The sequence below is a fragment of the Empidonax traillii genome, unplaced genomic scaffold (assembly GCF_003031625.1).
Source record: "Empidonax traillii isolate 1590-97213 ecotype Southwest subspecies unplaced genomic scaffold, ASM303162v1 scaffold620:size424980, whole genome shotgun sequence".
In the NCBI taxonomy this organism is placed as follows: Eukaryota; Metazoa; Chordata; class Aves; order Passeriformes; family Tyrannidae; genus Empidonax; species Empidonax traillii.
This window is the reverse complement of record NW_020955813.1, coordinates 133,157-154,764: the sequence shown is the minus strand read 5'-3', so window position 1 is coordinate 154,764 and position 21,608 is coordinate 133,157. Positions and strand designations below refer to the sequence as shown.

At 49.7% G+C, this 21,608-nt stretch overlaps 1 protein-coding gene across 4 annotated transcripts in view; it reads right to left on the bottom strand.

Annotated features, from left to right (window-relative positions):
- Positions 1 to 21,608, bottom strand: part of PRKG1 (protein kinase cGMP-dependent 1) — a 266,544-nt gene that overhangs the window by 194,357 nt on the left and 50,579 nt on the right. For all 4 annotated transcript variants that reach the window (XM_027898759.1, XM_027898758.1, XM_027898760.1 and 1 more), the window contains exon 2: positions 19,230 to 19,396. In XM_027898759.1, the coding sequence (XP_027754560.1) occupies positions 19,230 to 19,396 (167 nt within the window). The remainder of the gene's footprint in view (positions 1 to 19,229; positions 19,397 to 21,608) is intronic.

Genomic DNA, 21,608 nt, shown 5'->3' with positions numbered 1-21,608 from the left:
AAAAAAAAAAAAAAAGAGAGCAATTAGCTTTGGAAAAGTGTAGCCAGCAGTGAATGTGCACACAGAGTGACTCTGGAGTGTAAATAGAGCTGGTTTCAACCACTCCGCTTCATTCTTTGTCATTAGTTTGCAGAGATTATATTCAACTATTTGCTTTTTAATCACATTTGAAAACATTAATTTCGTATAAACAGTCCTGATTTCAAGCGCAAACAGCGCTTAATTAGAACTCGTGGGGAAATGATTTCAGGTCCCACTTGCATTTCCTCGCAGCACAGAGGTTGTGCCGTTTGTTCCCGGGCAAAATCCCAAGGGCACAGAGGAGGAGCACAAAGTGCAGCTCCCGTCTGGTGTGGAGCATGGCTCTCCCTCCAGCTCTCCAGGACGGGGGCAGTGGAGAGGTACAGAGGAGGGGAGGACTGCGCTTTTAAGTGATGCTCTGCCCGTGCCCTCAGCCTGTGGGAAAGGGCCGGGGGTGATGCTGGAGCCACCAGAGCAGGGAAATACGACGTGAAGAGAACATTTTCCAGCTATAATGTACACAATCACACCTTTCAAAAAACCCCAGAGCCTATAAAAAGCTATTCCTGCAGGGAAAGAAGCTAAATTTACTGATAGGAAACCAATTTAAAAGGAAAAAAAAAAAACCACAAGTAGCAGCCGCAAATAAAACCAGGAAAGTCAGAACCTGAGGACCTAAAAGCTTTTTTGAAAAGCTAAGTCAGGAGGCAGAGTCTCTCTGTTCATTCCTATGCTTTCTTCTGGTCACGGGATCATGGAATATCCTGAGCTGGAAAGGACCCCCAAGTCCAACTCCTGGCCCTGCCCAGACACCCCAACAATCCCCCCTGTCCCTCAGAGCGTTGTCCAAACCCTCCTGCAGCTCTGGCAGCCTCGGGGCTGTGCCCACTGCCCTGGGGAGCCTGGTCAGTGCCAACCACCCTCTGGGGGAAGAACCTTCCCCTGAGATCCAACCTGAATCCTCCAGGGAAGGAAAGGGACCTCCTGACTTGTGAATTACCAAGCTTTGCCTCAGCAGAACAGGGTGGGAGAAGGCACAGCCTCTAGAAAGCTGAACTTAAAAGAAGAAGACTCAAAGGTGCATTGATAGCCCCAGTCTCTGCAAGAGATGGACTTGGGGAGGAGGTTACTGAAGCAGCACACACATTTACTCAAGGAAGTCAAGGGACAAGTTACTTGGAATGAAGGGAAACAATAAAGGAAGCAATGGGAGCCCTGAGGACAGACATATCCATAAAGCTGCCCCCCCAAACAGCCCCTCTGGCCATTGGAGACCACGTTCCTGGTTCTTAACCAGCCTGAGTTAGAGACTGCAGGGCTGCATCTTCACTGGCCCTCCTGCAAACGCCAGTGCTCCACAGCTCCACCAACAACCTCGGGATCCCAGAACGGATCAGCTGGGAGGGACCGCAGTGGGATCTGGTGCCACCTCCCTGAGGGGCGACAGCAGAGCCACTTTCCTCACCGTGGCTTTCTCACACGTTCTGTTGGAGTCTCATCTCCTCCAGGTTAACAGAGATACCCACCCTGTGCACCCAGCTGCTGATGCAGCTCCAAGCACCGCCCTGGCACACGTGCTGTCACTCCCAGCACCACCAGGATCTTCCCTGTGCTTCCCTCCTCGGGGTCTGACAGCACCATTACTGACTAAAGCAAGGGCTGTGCCACTGCCACCCTCAGGAGCATCTCTGAGGCTGTTTGACTCGCACTGCATGCGGCACAACACCCCAGGCTCAGCTGAGGGAGAGGCAGGAGGGTGATCTTTGCCCCCAAATTCCTAAACTTTCTCATGTACTCCCAGCTGTCCCCAGCACTGGCCATTGCTTCTGCCTTGTACTGTCATTTCTGGGCTCTGGAGGTACTGGAAGAGCACAAATGAAGGTGCACAAACACAGCTAACCTTTCTTCTGAGCGCTCAGAAATGCAGGATCAGTGAAGGTACAAAAGAGCCAGCAAATTTTTCATCTTTTATTCATCTGACTGGCTCTTACTGCAGAAGAATTGTGAAATTGAAAATTATAAAGTTTGGACAGACCCGGGGAAGCAATTCAAATGCAAATACCAGCAGCTCGGTGCAAAGACAATGAAACTCAACACATGGACACAGGATTACAATAAAAAATCCATCAAAAGAGGTGTCAGACCAGACAAATAACCCAGCAACCCGGTTCAAAACATGTCAGAAATGTCAAAAGAACTACTTTACAAAAGAATCAGGAACTAAAGATTTAATAGAAAGCTCCACCACACACCTGGTGGGCAGGTGAAGTGTAAGGCTCAGGCCATGCTCTCGCCCCCCTGGGGTTTATCCCAGCTCCAAACCTGCCCCAGCGTCCCTGGACAGGGATTTTCCATGCACCTCCCCACGGCCCCTCTCCCTGGGAGCACCTGAGGCAGCTGGCAAGGCAAGCTGTGGTTTTGCTGAGAGGAGGCTGAGCTGTGAGATTGCCATCAGCACAGTGGCTGTGCTCTCAGCTCTGCCCTCCCTGCCCCGGCGTTATCAGCCCAGTGGCCAGCGTCCTTCAGCACCGAGGGTGCTATTTGGGACCCTATTCACAATGCCCATCCTCCCAGAGCCTGATGAGATCATTGTCTTGAGTGCTACAAGCAGTGGAGAGCACACGGATTTCCAGCCAGACTGCTGGCAGTGGCTGGTGCAGGGGATGTGTCAGCCCGTGTGAGAGAGCCGGGAACAGCAGGGAGGAAGGACAGAGGCTCCTGGGCTGCCTCAAAGGCTCCGAACTCGGAGGTTTCACGAATGCAGTGTGAAATGTAAGATGACTTTAACACAGGAGGTGTTATTCACAGTGGTGTGAAGATGATCCAAAATCCACAGGTGTCCTTCAGTTCAGCAAAACCACTTGGCACAAGCGCCCCCGAAGGATTTCGGGTGACAAAGCAAGACTTGTGGCAACTCAGGGAAGGGGAGGAGGGCAAAATAAAAGCTGGCATAATCAGAAGAACCAGAGAGCTCCTTGCTACTCATTTCAAATTCCATGATTTTTTTTTTTTACCAATCTGGTAAGAAACGATACAACCTCCCAGAGCACAGCCAGGAGAGAATCCCAGAATGGTTTGGACTGGAAGGGAACTTCCAGCTCTCCTCTCATTCCACCCCCTGCCATGGGCAGGGACACCAAGCCCCGTCCAGCCTGGCCTGGGACACTTGCAGGATCCAGGGGCAGCCACAGCTCCTCTGGGCACCCTGTGCCAGGGCAGGCCCACGGGAACAGGGAAGGATTCCTTCCCACTATCCCCTCTAAGCCTGCCCTCCACAGGATGAACAGATCTTTGCCATCGCTCCCCCCCAGACCTGCAGGCACCTCAGCAGCCTCTCCCCCTGCAGCACAAACCAATCTCCCTCAGCTAACAGGCACGACAGAAGCCCGTGTTTTCTGAAAAACCGAAAATGAGCATCTTCCAGAAAAACAAACCCATAACAAACAGCCTGATAATGCCTGAATGCTTCATCTCCATCACACACAAGCAACGCACAGATTTCCTGCTGGATTGTATTCAACCTACAACCCCCCTGAAAAACAACTCAAACACACAGTCACAGTTTTCGGGGGGTGGTTTTGTTTGGGAAGGGGTGGGGGGGGTGTTGGTGCAACGGAGCAAAGTGAGCAATCCCACACGTCTGAAGGGCTGAAATCGCTGCCAAATCAAATCTGAATCAGCCATTAAACACCTCTACAAATTACCGTGATGTCAAGAAAACAAACCATCCCAACGGCAGCCAGAGACGCTCGAGAACCTGGGATGAATCAGAGCCGTGACGTCTCTGCTGTGGTTGAAAGGACACAGTCACGATTCGGTGTCGTCACCAGACATCCCACAGCAATGCCCCACCAATACTGATTTTTTTGGAAGCTGCTCTCCGGGGCTTTTCAGGTGTAAGGCTGGCGCGTGCTGTGATTTACTTTCGGCTGGGAAAGCAACGTTCTCACCTCATCAGATGCTTTATCGGCCCATTAAGTAGCAAGTTCCTCTTAAATCTTGCTTTTCCTTACAACTGCCTTCCAAAAAGGTAAACAAAAGTACACGAAAGGTCAGAGACAGGTTTTCTTTCTTATACATGAAAGACGGAGGCATTTTAAAGCCTACCAATCCTTTCAAAGTCAGTCTCTTGTATTGCCTTCAAATAGCTAAAAGGAGAAAAAAATTGCCTTCCTTCCCCTGTATTTTCACCCTCTAAATGAAAGGGTTGTTTCCTGGTCCCCTGAAAGTTATGAAGAGGATGGAGAAGGACACAAACCCTTTTCAGAGTAAGAAAAAGGGACTCCCGTGGGCAAATGCAATTCATCTGCCATGGGGATGGCAGACTGGACCAGAGGTAACCGGGGTGCTGAGTGAGCTCAGCAGTGCCTCAAACAGCAATCAGGATAGACAGTAGTCTAGCCAAAAAGAGAGGGAGCTGTTGTCATCTGGTCCAGCCAAAAAGAGAGGGAGCTGTTGTCATCTGCTTGCTTGCTGTGGAAAACCAGAGTGTGCATCTCCTCTGGAGTTACTGCCCGGCTGAGCCCCAGCAGGTGGAAGCCTGTGCAGGGTGGGAATGGCACGGGAAGGGAGGGTGAAGGAGAACTGCATTAAGGAAGGAAGGATGAAGGGGAAATGCAGGAAGGAAGGAAGGAAGGAAGGAAGGAAGGAAGGAAGGAAGGAAGGAAGGTGCCTTCCTTTCCTTGCACACACGCTGTCCTTCCCGGGAGGTCTTGCCAGGCACCTCATCCTTGGTCCTCACCAGCAAACTGAGCACCTCCCAGGGCCCTGCAGGGGCACAGCAGGGGAGGCTCAGGAGTAAAAAGAGGTGACCAGAGGTGAATGACAAGCCCGGGGCTCCTTTCTCTCCCTGGGTTTATCCTGCAGAGCACAGGCACGCTGCTGCAGGACCTCAGTGGCTCAGGGCAGCCACTCCCCGTTCCAGGGAAGAGCTGATTTACGCTGCCAGATGGGTGTCCCAGCACCCAAATGTACCACAAACAACACTTGGCACACGGCCTGTCACGCTCAAAAGGAAGCTGAGATAATGGAGCACAAGTCCACAGGAGAAAATGGCATTTCTTTCCAAGCAAAAATAGATTTCAAACTACAACAAAGCCTTCAGCCACCAGTCCTTCCTGCAGGACTCAGTCAATGACGAAAACCGAAACAAAGTGGATGTTTTTCCCCCGGATTACTGATGGAGACATTGTGAAATGGCGCAATATGCATTCACTCAGGATGATCCAAGAAAGGGTGCCATGGAGTAATTCTCGGGCTGCAGCTCCCTCCAAACAGATGCTTTGAATCCTCACAACCTGAGCATATTAATTCAACTGTCTGCCTGAGACCTGGGGCCTTCTAAAAATAAATGTCCCTTCCCAGCCGAGGCAATTGGGCTTTAGTTTGTTCCTCAGGAGATCAGACCCCATCCCTTGGCTCTTCAGGAATGTGCTGTGCTTTTCCGGACTGTGGGCGCTGGTGTGACCCACAAGAACCCACAATCCCTCAGATTCACATCCCCTCCTGCTGCTGAATCACCCTGGAGCAGCCTTGGAGGTTCAGCCCCAGCTTGCTTGGCTTGCTCGTGCCCCTGAGTCCCCCTCTGTCACCCTGCTCGGGGTTCAGTCCCTTGCACGGCTCTGCAGGACCTGCTGCTCGTCCCAGGGCTGGGCACCCCCCCGGTGTGGACACTGCTCCCCACACTGCACTTCCAAACCCTATCAGCAGATCTAGCCGGGAATTCCTGCTCCCACAAGCCTTGCCTGCCTTTCAGCCCCAAGCAGGTGAAATGACTTCACTGCCAAGCCCGTTCTGCCGCTCGGTTCCGTTCAATAAAACCCTCTCTGCTGTTTTCCTCAACTGCTTTATCTGTTTGCTCATCTTGATTTCCCCCCTCGCCTCAGACACGAGTCCCACGCGGTGTGACACCGTTCTCCAGGTTCCCACAGTGCAGGAATCGATACCTTTTGAAAGACAAACCTGAACTGCCTTTTTCTGAAGGCAGCAGTCCCTTCCCTCAGCCCTCCCGGCGCTGGCTGCGAAACAAAACCGTGGTGGAGGTTATTAACCTGGGCTGGGGAGCTGCTGGGAGAGTTCTGCACAGCCCAGAAAATGGATTCCTCTGCTTCTCACAGCAGCCTAGGTACTTGTTCCCTGGCACGATTAATACACTGAACACACCAGCGACTGTTGCAGCTCTGCTCACATCTCAGGTTGTGGAATTGCTTTTGCTGAGGTTGTTCTCTAAATTAAGAGAGTTTCAGACCGCCTGGAAATGCAAATTGTTAGGGCAGCTTAGCAACAGCAGCTGGGGAGGGGGGCGACTGTTACACTGACAGAAGAAAGAAAATGGGAAGGATTTTAAAAAAATCTATTTCCAGACCTTTGTTAAAACTTGTCAATAAAATAATCTGGCTGCTCTTATGCTGTAAGGATTAGGTTTACTTGGGTAAATAACAGCAGGCAAGGGCAGGAGAACTGGGTAGGACTCAGAAGTGTCAGGTGCCGTTTCAGTGCCATGCCATGGAACCAGCCATCCCTTTCCTCTCCCTCCAGCTGGGGGAGAAACAACAGTGGTTACAGACACGCTGTGTTTCTGCAGGCTCTGGGTACAGAGCAAGAGGTGTCTAGCCACGATTCCAGGAAGGGGTGATGCAGGGAGGCCTGGCTGGAAGCTGGATAATGAGGACAGCGGTGGGAACAAATGTCCTTTCATATGTAGGGCACCAATAACACACTAAAGGTTAAACACTGAGTGATGTATAAATCAGAGTCCTTCTGAAAGAACTAATTCTGTCAGCTGAAATAACTTCATTCCACATGCAATGCTTTGGCTGTTATGTGGGAAAAGTCCTTTACAAGCTCCAGCCAGAAATCTCCCATCACACCAGGAAGTTTGGAATACATCATGAGAGCAAGAAAGATCACCCAGTAAGGACCACGTGACCAAGGGGTCATTCAGGAAAGCTGCAGAGCAAAAAAATACAGATAAATCTCTACCAGCAAGTCTCTTCAAAGACAGAGATCAATTAGCCAAAGAGTAGGAAGTGTCCAGCCAGGTCAGTGCAGGCCTGGAGGCTGGTTCCACAGCTACCATGAAACGATAATCCAAATTTACTTCATCTTGATAACGGCTCCATTTATTTGCCAAGGTTTTTATTTGGCAGAGTCCCCTAGGCTGAACTTTGCACAAAGAAGGCGAGATGTGAGCACTCCTTAGCCTTCAGTAAGCGGCAAGAACAAAGTTTGAAAAACCCTAAATGAGGCATGGAAGGGTCCAGGTTCCATGAGAAAGAACAGCATGAACATTTGTGTCCAAGGGCTGTCAGAAGCACAGGGTGTCTGCTCTGACACACCAGTGCCCTGTTCCTTCCTTTGCTGTTCTCATTACACCATCAGTCACTGAGGGGGCTGTGGGGCCTGAGGGGTGGAAGTGTTCTAGACACTCAGCAAACACTCCATCAGCAGGTCTCCACACTCCAGAGGATTGGGACTTTTAGCCCTATCCAATATGTATAGAGGGGAAAAAAAATCACTCAGCTTCCCTTTGGGGCGACTTGAGGCTTTCACAGCCAGATGTTCTGCCTGTAGATCCTTCCCCACCATGGAATAAGCACAGACAAAGCTCAGGCACAGTGCTTAACCCCCCCCACTCTTTAATGAATAACCCCCCAGCTCCTCACCAGATCAAAGTTTAGAGAATCGTTTTCCCACTGGTTTTGTGATCCCAGGAGCCCTGAGGCTGGAAAAGCCCTCCCAGCCCATGGATCGATCCCCCCTGTGCCCAATGCCCCCCTTGTCCCCAGCCCAGAGCACCCCCAGGGCTGGGGAGGGACAGAACTGGGTGAGAGGTGCCAGTGAAACCACTGGAGTGTGACACGTGGCAGCAACAAGCGATTTTACAAAAAGCCAGTGATGTGTAGAACTCAGAATCCTCTCTTCTCCAGCCTGCTCTGTTACCCTGGGATGCCATGGAGAAGTCCAGAGCCACAGGAAGAGCAGGGCGTTCCACAGCTCAGCCCTGACTGTGTGACAGCAAATTCAGGGCAGTCTGGAGACAGCAGCAGGAATATTTTAGCACATTAGCAATCATCTGCCATCAGGAAAGCTAATTTTTTTCTCATTAGAGCCTGATATGAATCTATGATGTTGAACAGTTAAGTTCACAGCTGTTCCCAACATGCTCTGGCCAAGTTTATGTGGGAATCATTAGGCTTAACCATGGAGGGGGGAAGAATAGGGGGAAATGTTGGTAAGAACTTATTTCAAAAGAAATGTGGGAGTTATTAACCCAACCCAAGAGCACATCCAATGAGTAACCCTCCTGGTTCTTAAGGCATTGCCTTTGTCACACTTCAAAGCTTTCGAGGGACCAGGAAGGACATCCAGTGACAAATAACCACAGTCTCAAAAACCATCGAGGATAAATACCCTGCACATTGCAAACATGGTAAATGCCAAAGAAGGAAATAACTGCGTCAAATTAATAAAATTGCACATTCCCTTAGGAATATATTCATATTTGAAACTTAAAACTTACTACAACTCCTAAAGAACTGCTGCTGTGAGAACTGAATCCCGTTAGGATGATTTTCATCACTAAAATTGCATTTTCTGCTGTTGAAGTTTGTTGCCTGCCCAGGTCTGTCGGTGCCTCCTCACCCCTGGCATTCCCTGGCCACCTTCTCCACAATACTGAGCAACCTGGGCTAGTGGCAGGGACACCTTCCAGGCTGCTCCAAGCCCCGTCCAACCTGGCCTTGGACACTTCCAGGATCCAGGGGCAGCCACAGCTTCTCTGGGCACCCTGTGCCAGGGCCTGCCCACCCTCCCAGGGAACAATTCCTTCCCAATATCCCACCCAAATCTCTCATCTTTTAGTTTAAAGCCATTCACCATTATGGGGAATAACATCCTGAATAAACACAGGACAATCCAAATAAATCTCTGCCAGGCCTGTAAGAAAACCTACAGTGATGCTGAGAAAAACCACGGCACTGAACCTGAATTAAGATGTTTGTGACGAGCTTTTACAAATGGTGATTCTTTCTAGTCCTTATGGAGCTCTCAACATCACTAATTTGTACTATCTGAGTGAACACTTCCTGATTTCTATTCCTGGATCAGAGTGATTCTTAATGCAGATATCCCACAGTTTGACAGCTGATCTGCATAATGTTGTGAGCACAGAGTATAATTCATCTCAGACAGCGAAATAAACCTTCAGCACCTCCTTTGTCTGGGTGCTGCAGCAGGGCAGGGGTTCTGAGAAACACCTGAGCACCAGTTCTGACCTGCAGGGCTCAGAACACGAACACTGGGACAGAACACATCCCTCCCCTCGCTTCCTCAGGGTCAGCCAAAGCCCAGAGAGAGCTTTTAACCCTGCAGCTGTTTGCACAGCAGGAACCCTGAGCAATGGGATGTATCCAGCCCTGGGGACAGCACAGCGAGGACAGGGAGCTGCTGCAGAGAGTCCAGAGGAGGAACCAAGAGGAGCAGAGGATGGAGCAGCTCTGCTGGGAGGAAAGGCTGGCACAGCTGGGATTGTTCAGATGGAGAGGAGAAGCTTTGGGGTGACCCAGTTGTGGCCTTGCAGGACCTGAAGGGGCCAAGAAGAAAGATGGAGAGAGACCATTGACAAGGGATGGAGGGACAGGACACAGGGAATGGCTTCAAACTGCCAGAGGACAGGGTTAGGTGGGATATTGGGAAGGAATTCCTGGCTGTGAGGGTGGGCAGGCCCTGGCACAGGGTGCCCAGAGAAGCTGTGGCTGCCCCTGGATCCCTGGGAGTGTCCCAGGCCAGGCTGGACGGGGTTTGGAGCAGCCTGGGCTGGTGGAAGGTGTCCCTGCCCATGGCAGGGGGTGGCACTGGATGGGCTTTCAGGTCCCTCCCAAACCAAACCATTCCATGATTCCCATGATGATGTAGCTTAAATTACCAAACCCTTTCTCCTTCCTGACTTGGCCTGAGGAGCCTCGAAATCCCCTCCATGGAAGTGCCCACACAACTCTCCCGTTCTGCAGTGCACTGACCCCATCAGCTCTCATTTACCCAGAGCATTCCATGTTCTGCCTCGGCCTGAGATTTCATTCTCTTTTCCAGCTCTGTTATGTCAGGGAAGGCTTTAAGACCCCTTCCAAGCCTGGGATCCCCCGATTTCTTTGGCACAAGATGGAAGAGAGGGCAATAACCGCTCCTCCCCGCAGCCCTGGCGAGCAAAGGAAGCTGTGCAGAGTTACAGATTCGTGCAGTGCTGCACATTTTCAGCTAAGGGGGGTTCTCTGAGAAAGGCCTGGCTTTTCCAAGAAGGAAAACAATGTCCTGGAGATAGCTGACAAATGATAACAAGCGGGAGCTGCTGAGGGAAAGCAGAAAATAAACTTCCCTTCTTGCCACTCGTCATGCTCAGGCCCAGTTGTTCCCTGCAGATGAACATTACCAAGGACATCTCCTCCTCTCTTTATCTTGTACTGAGACTGGGAACAAACGGATTCCTTGGTTTAGAAAAACACAAACCTTCCCTGGATTTAGTTCTGTCCGAGTTTTAACACAGGACACCAGGGATTAAAGGAGATCTCTGGAGATAGTTGTCATTTTAGGGCATGCTGACCACTTGGCTCTCATTAAAGTCTGTACTGGGACCTCACAGTGGGGCTTTTTTCTCAGCCCCTGTGGAGTAACCCCATGGATTACTATAATCCCCCAGGGATCACTGGAAAACTAAACTTCAGTGGTCATATCACTGTTCTCTCTTCCCAAAATAAACCATAAAATCCTAGAATGGTTTGGGTTGGAAGAAACCTTAAAGCTCATCCAGTTCCAAGCCCCTGCCATGGGGGTTTAGGGGCAAAAAAATCACTCCCTAATCCTTAGGAATATGCTTTGCAGGGGTGTCTGCAGTAAAAGCCATGAGTTATTCACAATTTTCACGGACACAATCCTGAGCAATGTGCTCTGGGATGGCCCTGCTGGACCAAAACCCCCACCGTGCTCCCTTTCCAGCCTGACTCATCCCAGGATTCCAAAGTCAGCAGGACCTTGCCAGAGACAGGTTTTTACTTCTTTTGTTAATATTATAACTTGGCTTCACTTTCCCAATGGGAACAACTGCCACAAGAGAAGATGGCAAAAGAACACAGTGTTTTGGGATGACAACCCTGGGGGAAATAAAAACCCTAATTTAAGTAAGATTTCACATAATGAGGAACAAAGACCTTTTAAAAACCCTTTCTGTTCTACCCCAAGATAAGGGTTTCTATCATTCCAGCCATGATAAACAGTCCCTTGTGGATCTGTGCTGGAAGGATGGGACCTCAGAACCACGCCAGGATTATTGCTTTCCCAGATCTGCCTCGGCTCAACCCTCGGCTGCTGCTTTCATTTCTGACATGAGAAAGCCTACCCAGTGTTATTTCACCTTCTGGTTGCCTCACAAAATAGCTGTTTCCAGTCAGAACCGAGAGCTTATGAAAATATTTGGCACAAGGATGGCAAACATCTTATTTTTATTAGTTTTCCCATCTTTAATTCCTACGTATTCTGATTGCACTTAATTATCATCCGTGTTTGGATGTGCTGGGAACGGCAGCTGGTGGGATACACTGTAATTTCCATTATTTTAGATAAATACAGTGCAAACATGGATCTGACATTTTTATTTGTTTCCTAAAATTCTCATTTCCCCCCCCCCCAAACTCATCTGCCAGGAAGTTTGAGGTCAGGACCCACGTATTAAAAAGCAGCAGAAAAAAACCAGAAAACCTTGCACAACAGTGCAATGAGAAAACCTCCCCCTCTCCCCAGTTTGACCCCTTTTTTTAATTTGAATTTATCCTCAGATTTCTCCCTGTCAAAGTCCTGGACCTCCCACATCCATGGGAGTTTTTTCCCCACTGGGAGAAGGAGATGAGTCTCAAAACTCACACGAGCCTCCCTGTGGGGCAAAGGGACGTTCAGCCAAGGTGCAGTGTTTGAGGAACATGGATAAAAAATGCAGGGAAGGCTGCTGTGTTTCCCCATTCCCCCCTTCCCTTCCTGGAAGAGGGATGACTAAGCCACTGCCCAGCCCAGCCCAGGATGGGTGGCAGTCTGGAGAGCGTTTGCAGTGCTTGCCCTGTCCCAGAAGAGCCCCGAGCGCTCAGGGGGCACGCTGCAGGTGCCATGCTGCAGGTGCCACACAGGCTGGCAGAGGCTGAGTCAGTGCCCCAGGCACAGGGTCACCCAGAGGGCTCCACACAGCCTCTCATCCCCACAACAGCTCCTCTCTGTGCACCTTCCAGCCACAGATCTCGCACATCCAAGGACCAGCAGCCCCTTTCTTTCTCAGTTTTCCTGTTGTCACCCTCTCATTTTCCAGCACAACACCAGAACAACAACCACCAGCAGATCTTACAAGGTAGAAATGCCCTGACTTTCCAGTTTAAACCAGAAGCAGGAGGAAGTGTCCAAGACCAGGCTGGATGGGGTTTGGAGCAACCTGGGATAGTGGATAAGTGTCCCTGCCCATGGCAGGGGTGGCACTGGATGAGCTTTAAGGTCGCTCCCAACCCAAGCCATTCCATGAAAAACCTGATCCTTTTAGCCTGCACAAAAATCCTTGGTGCTGGTGCTGGCCCAGCAGAGCTCCTGGGTTTGGCTCCATGGGAAATAAGTGATCCAGCAGGGACAGTTCTTTGGGATGTGCTCCTGCAGTAAATGCTGCACATTCCAGGAGGAGTCAGGAGTTGGATTGGACAGTCCTTGGCAGTCCCTTCCAGCCCAGGATGTTCTGTCATTCTGCAGCTGCAGGACCCAACCAGGAGCAGTGGGAAAGGCCCTGGAGCTCCAAGGTTTGACTGGTTTTGGAGAGGAGCTTGCAGAGTCAACAAGGAACCCAAAGCAAATGGAGCCCCAAAGAAAAGGGGAGGTTTCCCCCGTAAAGGTCCTTTGCTGACAGTTTGGATTGCTGACACTGCAGTCTTTATCTGCATACACAGACTAAATTACAGAGCTGTGTGTTTGGAGGGGCAGAAACAAAGGTCACAGTCCAGGCACTCATGTCCACTGCTGTGATGAAAAGTCCTTTTATTTTCCATTTCATTTGTGGGAGTCTCAATAAAAGGGAATCATGGAACAGTGGGGGGGGCAACAAGAGAGACATTTGTGCCTCCCTTTACAACTGCTGTTAATAAAATGAATGAGGCTTTATCTCACCAATTTATTTTGTAAATAAAACCCCTTCACAACAAAGCAGTCTCAGCACAACCGCTGAGAAACGCAGAAAGAAGTGGCACACGAGCTGTGATCTCGGGTTGGGGGAAAAAGACGCTCTAATGATGTTTGCCAGGCAGTTTTTGAAGAGGTTACACCTGGGCAGGGTCTCCCCTGGGGAGGGGGAGGTGGGTATGCAGCTGCCCGGGGATGAAGCGGGCTGTGGGAACGCATTTGCAGAGCAGTTTCTGTCTCTGATAAACTCTGAGTGCTCCTCCCTGGCAAGGAAGGCTTTGAGCTTCTGCTGAGGCTGCCCCAGCTTTGTTCAGTGCCACTCAGAGAGCCCCGAGATCCAGCGGAGCTCAGATAATGACGGCACAGGTAGTTAATCACTGGGAACCTGAGCAGATCAGGCCAGGCATTCATCCTGAAAATCAAAGTATTCCCAGGTCCTCTCCACACTAAAACTTGCACAGCGTTGCTGAAGAACCTGCCAGCGCTTGCCTCTCTCATCCAAATCTGACTGGGAAGCTGTGCTGACAGCGGGGCTGCAGCGAGGATGGAGCCACGAGGCTGGGCTGTTCCAGGGATTTAGACTTGTGTAAAGGCATTTTACACCCCACACACCCTGCTCAGCCTGGCAGGACCTCGGAAAACCTTTGGCTGAAGTTATATTTGATGGCAGGAAGTCATTAGGTGCCAGCTTGGAGTGCATTTTCTTCTCCTCTCTACCCAAAACTGGCTTAGACTAACCAGGGGTCGGGTTTTCCTTGCTGAAAAGGAATTATTGCATCAAAGAATATCCTTGGAACACACTGATATCCTTCTGGCATTCCCAACATAAATTGTGTAGGGGATGGGGCTGGGTTCACTTGGGTTTTCTTTACCAGGAGCTCATGTGTAGGTCCAGCACAGGGTGTTTGCTGAGATTTACACGGGATTTCTTTCCCAAATCCCACCTCAGGTGACAGTGGCTGTTCCCACTGTCATCTTTCCCCCTGGAAATGCTGGTTTTCCCCAACTCAGCAATCTTTATTTATAAAGTCTGTCAGTCCACATGAGTCATTACAGGAAATATCTACCAGCCTGCAGTTTGGATGGAGTTATTTTCGGAGGAAGAGCATGAATTTATCCCCTGACATGCTGCAGCAGCACTACCTGCCTTGTTTATACACCCCTAATGCTCTTAGTGTGTTTAAAGGGCTGAGATTGAGCTCTGCAGCTTTAAAAATAACTGCTTTCTACAGAATATCAAACTGTGTCTGTCATGAGCACTGTCATCATCCTTTCATATCCCATTTCATCATCCTTTCATATCCCGCTTCATCTCATGAACACTCTATGAAATAAGTACAAGAAACGTTTAATTCTCCATCACTAATAGGAGTAAATAATGCTCTTGGAAGAGTTAATTATTAAGACACTGTGAAATTAAAATAACAAGCTGATAACAGTGGAAAATTGGCTTTCCATTGCCCTGGATATGGCAAGGGAGCTCAGTTTCTACACCCAGAGCTCCAACACTGACACAGGAAATCAGCACAGCACCTGAATACTCAATTTGTCCTAGAGATTGCTACAAACAGGCTGGAGGGTTTTTTCACTTCGAGAGCAAAAAGAAAGGGGGAGGAAAATCAAATGTTGGTCTGAATGTATGAAGTCCAAAAGGCAGCAGCTGCAAGTGCACCCCATTTCTGTAGTTAAGCAATCTCCAAGGATTATCAAACAGATTTGTGCTCCAGCCTTACAGGGGCAGGCTGTGAAACTTTTGGAGTGCACAAAAGCCCAGAAGATGCAGGAAGGCCTAGGCTGAAGCAGATTTAGATGGAAGCAAAAGCACTGGTTCCATGAGACACAAAGCCTCCCAGAGGAGGATTTCACCCATCTGAGACCACGTGGGAGGTCTGCTATAGCCTGCTGCTCTTCTCTCTGTGCTTCCATCAGCTCCAGAGACTCTGTTTGTCTTCCCTATCAACACTGGGTTTGATGTCCTGGCACAGCCAGCAGTTTCTAGGAATGGGTTCCTTCCCAAGACATCTCTGACTCCCAAAAACCCACATTCCCATGGGAAGTCACAGTTAAACTCTTCATTCCTCTGGAGAAGCTACCAAGAGTGTAGCAGGAGACAAAGCCTCCTTTAGAAACAAAAGGCAAATCCCCACGACTGAAGACAAAAATAAAACAAAACTGAAGAGGAGAGGGAAAATACCAATACAGGGGCTGGGGAAGTGTAGGCTGGTTCTCAGCACCGTTCCTAAAAAGCTGCTGCTTCCTTTTCCCTGCCTCCAGAAACAGGAGCCCTCAGTTCTTTGTGCTCCCTCAGGTTCTCAAGGTGTGGTGCAGAGGTGCAGCCTGAGAATTAATGAGCATGAGGACAGTCAGGATGTTACAGCACCCAAATCACGAGCGACAGAGGAGTTAACCCAAGGATTTAGACCTTCCCTTTTCCCCCTGCCTCCCTGCTTTACTTCTCCCATGCTTTATAGCAACAGCAACAGCCACGAAAGGAGGAGCCCTTACACCTATTAATACAGTCTCTAAAAAACTCGAGGTCTGTTTGTCACGGTGTGACTGTTCCTCACATGAGAGCCCAAAGCGCTGTCACCTGATTGATGCACAGCCCTGCTAATGCAGACATCAAAGCTGCCACGCTGCAGCTGACAGGTTCAGACAGAGCAGGAGCACAGGAGGAAACGTTTGGTTTCAGCGGTGGGATCTCCCATTTATCCTCATTAGTGCGAGGCAGCCCCCACGCACAGCTCCAGCCTGTCAGCACGGCGCAGATCGAAGATGGGCCTCCCTGACAGACACCTCGCCAGCTCGGCACCTTTGGAAGCGCTTACAGGGAATTTTGGAAACGGTATGGCCAAAGGCAGGATGCAAACTGCAAAACTACAACTTGGAAAGTGTTTAGGGTTTGGGGTTTTCCCCTTAAAACAAACAAACAAACAAACAAACACACACCAAAAAACCACACAAACCCCTGGAGGTGGTGGACTCCTTTTAGAGGCAGAATATGATTAACCAGAGAGAACCTTTTTTGGCTCTACAAACCCTTCAGTTTTAAGACAAACAATCTGTTGAGCCAGTCTTGGAGCAGCAAACTTTCTCACAGCACAGGGGATATTTCTGACATGTTTATTTTACCCTTTTCCCTCCCACCCTCCTCAGCCTGGGAGAACTGAAGGTTCCTGCTGAAGGTGCTCACAGCATGAATGTGTAATGCTTCCCCTGCCATCACAGATACATTCATTTCCACTCTCAAAGCACAGCTGTAACTTATTTTGTGTGGGTGTTGCTCACCTCTCTTTACCCAGTTCAGTAAATATGCCAAAGTTGGGGGGTTTCTTAGCAGACACGAGGGGACTGAGGGTTGTTCCCCCCCTTGACACACGGCAGAGCCTGAAGGAGCTCTACTGAAGAGGATGAGGTCAACACTCATCATCATTTTAAGATTCCCTGAGCTCAGTAAACGGATTTTAACATTCATGGTGAAGAGGCAGAACACTCGAGGATCATCACTTCAGGGTCTCACCAGGACCAGCAGAGCCCTCGTGCCTACTGAGAAGATCAGAACCGACAGCGCTGCTGTTTTCCTGGGAGCCCAGCAATTAACAGGGAGCAGGATGGATGCTCCCAAATCCATCCCACTGGAATCACTGTGGAAAATCAGTCCAAGGAAACAGCCCCAAAGCACAGCTCAGGCTAAACACTGCATCACCAGTTATAAACAAGCACAAGAGTGTTGGCCACCAAATCATCTCCATGGCTAATTTTTCTGTCCTAATCATGACCCAAAGGACAAGAAAGGAAAGAGCTAATAGGAGGAAAACAGCCTTTATTTGATTTTTTTTGAGAAATACCTCTCGGTAATGCCCCAAAATGGGTTTGTCCAGTCGAGTTGGTAAAGAGGAGAGTTTATATTTGGGTGTAGTGTGTTAATAAGTGAGGTGACACAGAATGATAGGGCAGAATGAGCTCCTGAGCCCCTTCCCAGAACCACAACCCAGCCCATTCGATAAAGTCCTCTCATTTCCATGACTTCACCACCACTCATTGCATTATGTCTAAACATAGACCATCAACTCTTCATAATTCTGTTTGCAAAGCATTATGCATATTTAGGGAGCTATCTAAATACCCTTAAATTAAGTTACAAGGCCAAGCAAAGACTGAGGGAGAGCCAAGTCGTGCCCTCACACACAGGGCTGCCAGAGCAACGTGGACAAGCTCCAGTGCCCAGCAGACACACAAGTTCTGGCACACATTTGTTGTACCTTCATCATCAGATGGCCATCTGATAAATAATCACAATAAATGTCATCAAATCTGATCCATAATGGAGTTATCTGAGTACCAAGCCCTGTTCCATACCCCAAACCATGGTGGGCACAGCTCTGCCCACAAATCCCCCCCAGAAATCCTCCCCTCCAAGGAAAGGGAGGAGGCTGAGCAGGGGAGAAGCACACCCTGATTTTGACAGGCCCTGTTGTTACAGGTTTGTTTTTTTCCAAGGGACAACACTGAACATAACATCCAAAACCAGCTGCTTTGCATAAACACAAACACCCTGAGCAACCTTCTGGCATGAGGGGGCTTTGGGAAGCAAGCACAGAGCTGGGCAGGGAGAAACCTCCCCATTTTCACTGGGAAAAAAATACCGTTCTAAGGCAGTTGTTTTATTATCCACAGGGTGGACTCTGCACCTCCAAAGAGTCTCTGTACTCAAACAAAGGATTGGAAAGTTTAAATCTCCCTGTGTAACGCTGGGAAAAGAAACATTTTGGTTCCCCCCCCACACACACAAACAATTCACAGGAACAGCACCTGAATGTGCAAAAATTCAAACTAAGAAAAACCAAAGGAATTAAACCTGTGCCTTGAGAAAGGACTTAACCTTAAAAGGACAGAAGATTAAAGTTGTTTTGGGAAACTAGTGAAGAGCATTTGCAGCTATACAGGCTGGAGAATTTGGCAGGAAACCTTGTTTAAAGGACGGCTTGCTGCCTCGGAACTAGCTCTGTTTCAAAGAACAACTGCAGGAATTATTATACATATGGGCAAGCAAGAATCCTCCACCCCCCTCAGGTGTTACCTGGCCAAAATGGTTCTGAGCCTACCAGACACTCTGGAGAGGAGTAAGAAGCATTTGATAAGCATCTAGCCATTTGTGTGCTACCAAATCCCACCAGGAATTCGCTTGTTGTGTTCTCTGCATGAAACCGGGGACATTTCCCTCAGAATTCCCTCCGAGAAGAGGGATGCAGGATGCTCCCAGCTTAGCAACTCTCACAGCAGACATGCCCTTCCTGACAAATGAAAAACCCAAACACAGACCAAATCTGCTCAGTGTGCCATGTGAAGAGCCAGGAAACTTGGGCAGAAGATACAAAAGCAAAGAGCTGGCATTTTGGAGAAGAGTAGCACTGGCATCACTGAACCCCCGAAAAGGTTCTCAGAAAGCTCAATAACCACTGCTCTGGTGTCCCACCCAGCAAACAAACCCCTGCCACAGCACACCCTGGGACACATCAGACGTGCTGAACTGCAGCTGCTACACTTGTTCTGTGCCCAGGCTGGAAGAATACCATTTCCCATTATCCCAAGCACGGCACTGCCCAGAGCCCCCCGTGCCCTGCCAGGCCCCTGGAAGGAGGGGCTGGGACCCTCCTCTCCCTGCCTTAGCAGGCATTTCCCACTGCCACAACACCAACCCTTCTGCTGAGTCCCCACTTCATCCAGCAAACCCCGGGCATTGTCTCAGAGCCAAGGGACTATATTTAGTGGAGGTTTATTCAAGGGATCTCAGTGCAAGGTTAACAGCTTTCACCTCCTCTCTTTATATAGGGAGGGGCACAAGCCCAGTCAGAATTTTCCAGGCAGGAGTAATCCACACAATTTCTCAACCACCATATTTAGACAACGTCTTCAACCTTTTTCTTTGAAATCATTTTTCCCATGAGACAAAGTTTTTATCTCTGCATGTGTTGAAATAAAGGCAATTAATATGTTTAGGTTTTTTCCAGCCCTACCTTCCATGACGTACACCAGGGAACCCACGTCTCCCTCCTTGATGATGCAGCTGTCTTTGCCATACTCCACAGGATACATACAATCCACAATCTCCTGGATCTGGGACAGTTCCAGATTCTTCATGAAGTCATTGTCAAGGATTGCTTCCTTTATCAGCTCCTTGGACCTGTGGCACAAAGAGAAAAACCAGATTTACCCAGGTGTCCACCAGCCCAGCTCATCTACAGTGAAATTCAGCACAATCAGTGACCCAGCGAGTATTGCCTTGGGGGGAAAAAACTCAGTACTTCCCCTAAAAATGTGCAGAGAAGTTAAAAAAATATTACAGAAACATTAAGTTGTAATTATTTGTCATAATTAAATTTCAGATGCATTAAGCATTGAAATAAGAACAGATTCCATGGGGTTGCCAGATCCTCTTTTAGCTACAGTTTCATGTCTGTGCAACCCCAAAGAATAACGTGGCTACTTGGGACATCTTGCACATACAGAACTGAAAGGAAACACAAACAAGAAGTGAAGGGATTTATGACTCAGTTTATTACATTTTCTGTTCATTATACAAACTGGAGCACAGCACAGTGTGATGCTGCACTGGTTCTGAGGGTGTCCTAACCACTGGAGGAGGCACCACTGGCACAGGAATAACACCTTTCATTCCTTTCTTTGCTGACTACAAGGACAATTCCAAAGTCCTGCCAGGGTGCCCAGAACTGTCCATGCAGTTCTGCTTTGGCACAGGATGGGGCTGGGAGGTTGGAGTCCCCGCCTGGCCAAGCTGAGTAAGGAAGGAGCTGTTCCTGAAGGCACAGACACCACAGCTCCACCTGCCCCTGCCCTCTGGGAGCCCCCCTGGAACGGGCACACGTGGCACACCCCGCTCACTCCACAAGTGCCTGTGCCCACGCCCTCTGAGGAGGGATAACATGCCACAGACCCACTCAGGTGTTCTCCCTGATTCTCCCCAGACTCTGCTCGTTCTGCAGTTGAAGTGCTACTACACAGTGAGTCACTCCAGTGAACCCTCCCATCCTCCCTTGGCACCGCCAAGCTCCACACCCCCCAGCGCCCATGCAAATGAGCAGCTGAGGATGGGAAATCCCGGTGTGGACCGAAAGCAAAGCCCCCAGAACACCCACAGCCCGTCACCCGTCACCCTGCAGCTCCCCCTCTGTGGCTGAGCCATCTGCTGGGGTGCCACGGCACACAGCAGCTCCCTGCAGAGCTGGGGCACGCAGCAGGGCTTGATCTGCTGGGGAGATGGGCATCAGCAAGGCTTCCAAAGCAAGGCACACTCACGGAGTGTGGCACCTCAGGAGACCAAAGCCAGCCAGCCCTGCGGATGTCCTTGTGCAGGACACCCCAGGGTTACCTGCAGCTCAATAATGGCTGAGATGCTTTGGATAGTTTTGAGGTTCTTCCAGCAGAACCTTCTGCTCACCATCAGAGTCCCTCAGGACTGACCAGATGAGGAAAGGGACCAGAATTCCCAACCTGGGCACGGGCTGCTACAGAACCACTGTGCTCCTGAGAGCCTGAGTTTGAATTTACACACCAGCACTCCAGTTCCTCCTGTGTGCAAACCAAACCCTTCACCTGTGCTGTTTCTTCCTTTCAGTACAGCCACAAGCTGGCAATTTGCAAGGCTGCCCAGATCACCCCATTTCCTACTCCCTCCTCCCGTGGAAGAGCTTCCCATGCCGTGCCTTGGCTTAGCACTGCTCTTTCTTTAATTTCAACTGCCACATAACCCCACAGCCCCCCAAATCCTAACAAAGACACTAATTATTAACGTTACTCGACTGCCTGCCCAAGAAGCAAAGCATAATAAAGGCCTTGGCATCACTCATATCAACTTGCATTACGATTTCAGGCATTTATTTCATTCCAAGGCTCAAAATAAGGTTTTTTTCTGTGGTACAAGAAGCCAGCCTTCCACATGGAGGGGCTGCAACAACAGCCACAAAGGGTGGAGGGAATTCCTGGTTCAAGTCAGACCTCCCCTGATGTCCTCAGCACAAAACAACGCTCTCCTTGTGGGAATCAGACCCGGCACAGCACTGGAGGAGGAGCTGGGAGATTTGGTCTGAACGACAGCAGAGGAGCAGGAAAACCTACGGGAAGCCACTTGGACTCGATGATCCTAAAGGTCTTTTCCAAGCTTTCTGATTGTGTTTTGGGGAGAGGCAGCAAGCCCTGTTCCCAGTGGGAACAAAGTGGGGGAATTCCTGCTGTTGTTACAGTGTGAGAGCCCCCAGCACAGACACAGCAGGGAACCTCAGGGGGCCACGAGCCATTCAAAGCCTCTCAACCACAGCACAAAATGCATCCACCAAGAAGAAAAGCACCCCAGCCCGGACAGCAGTGACACAGTTTCA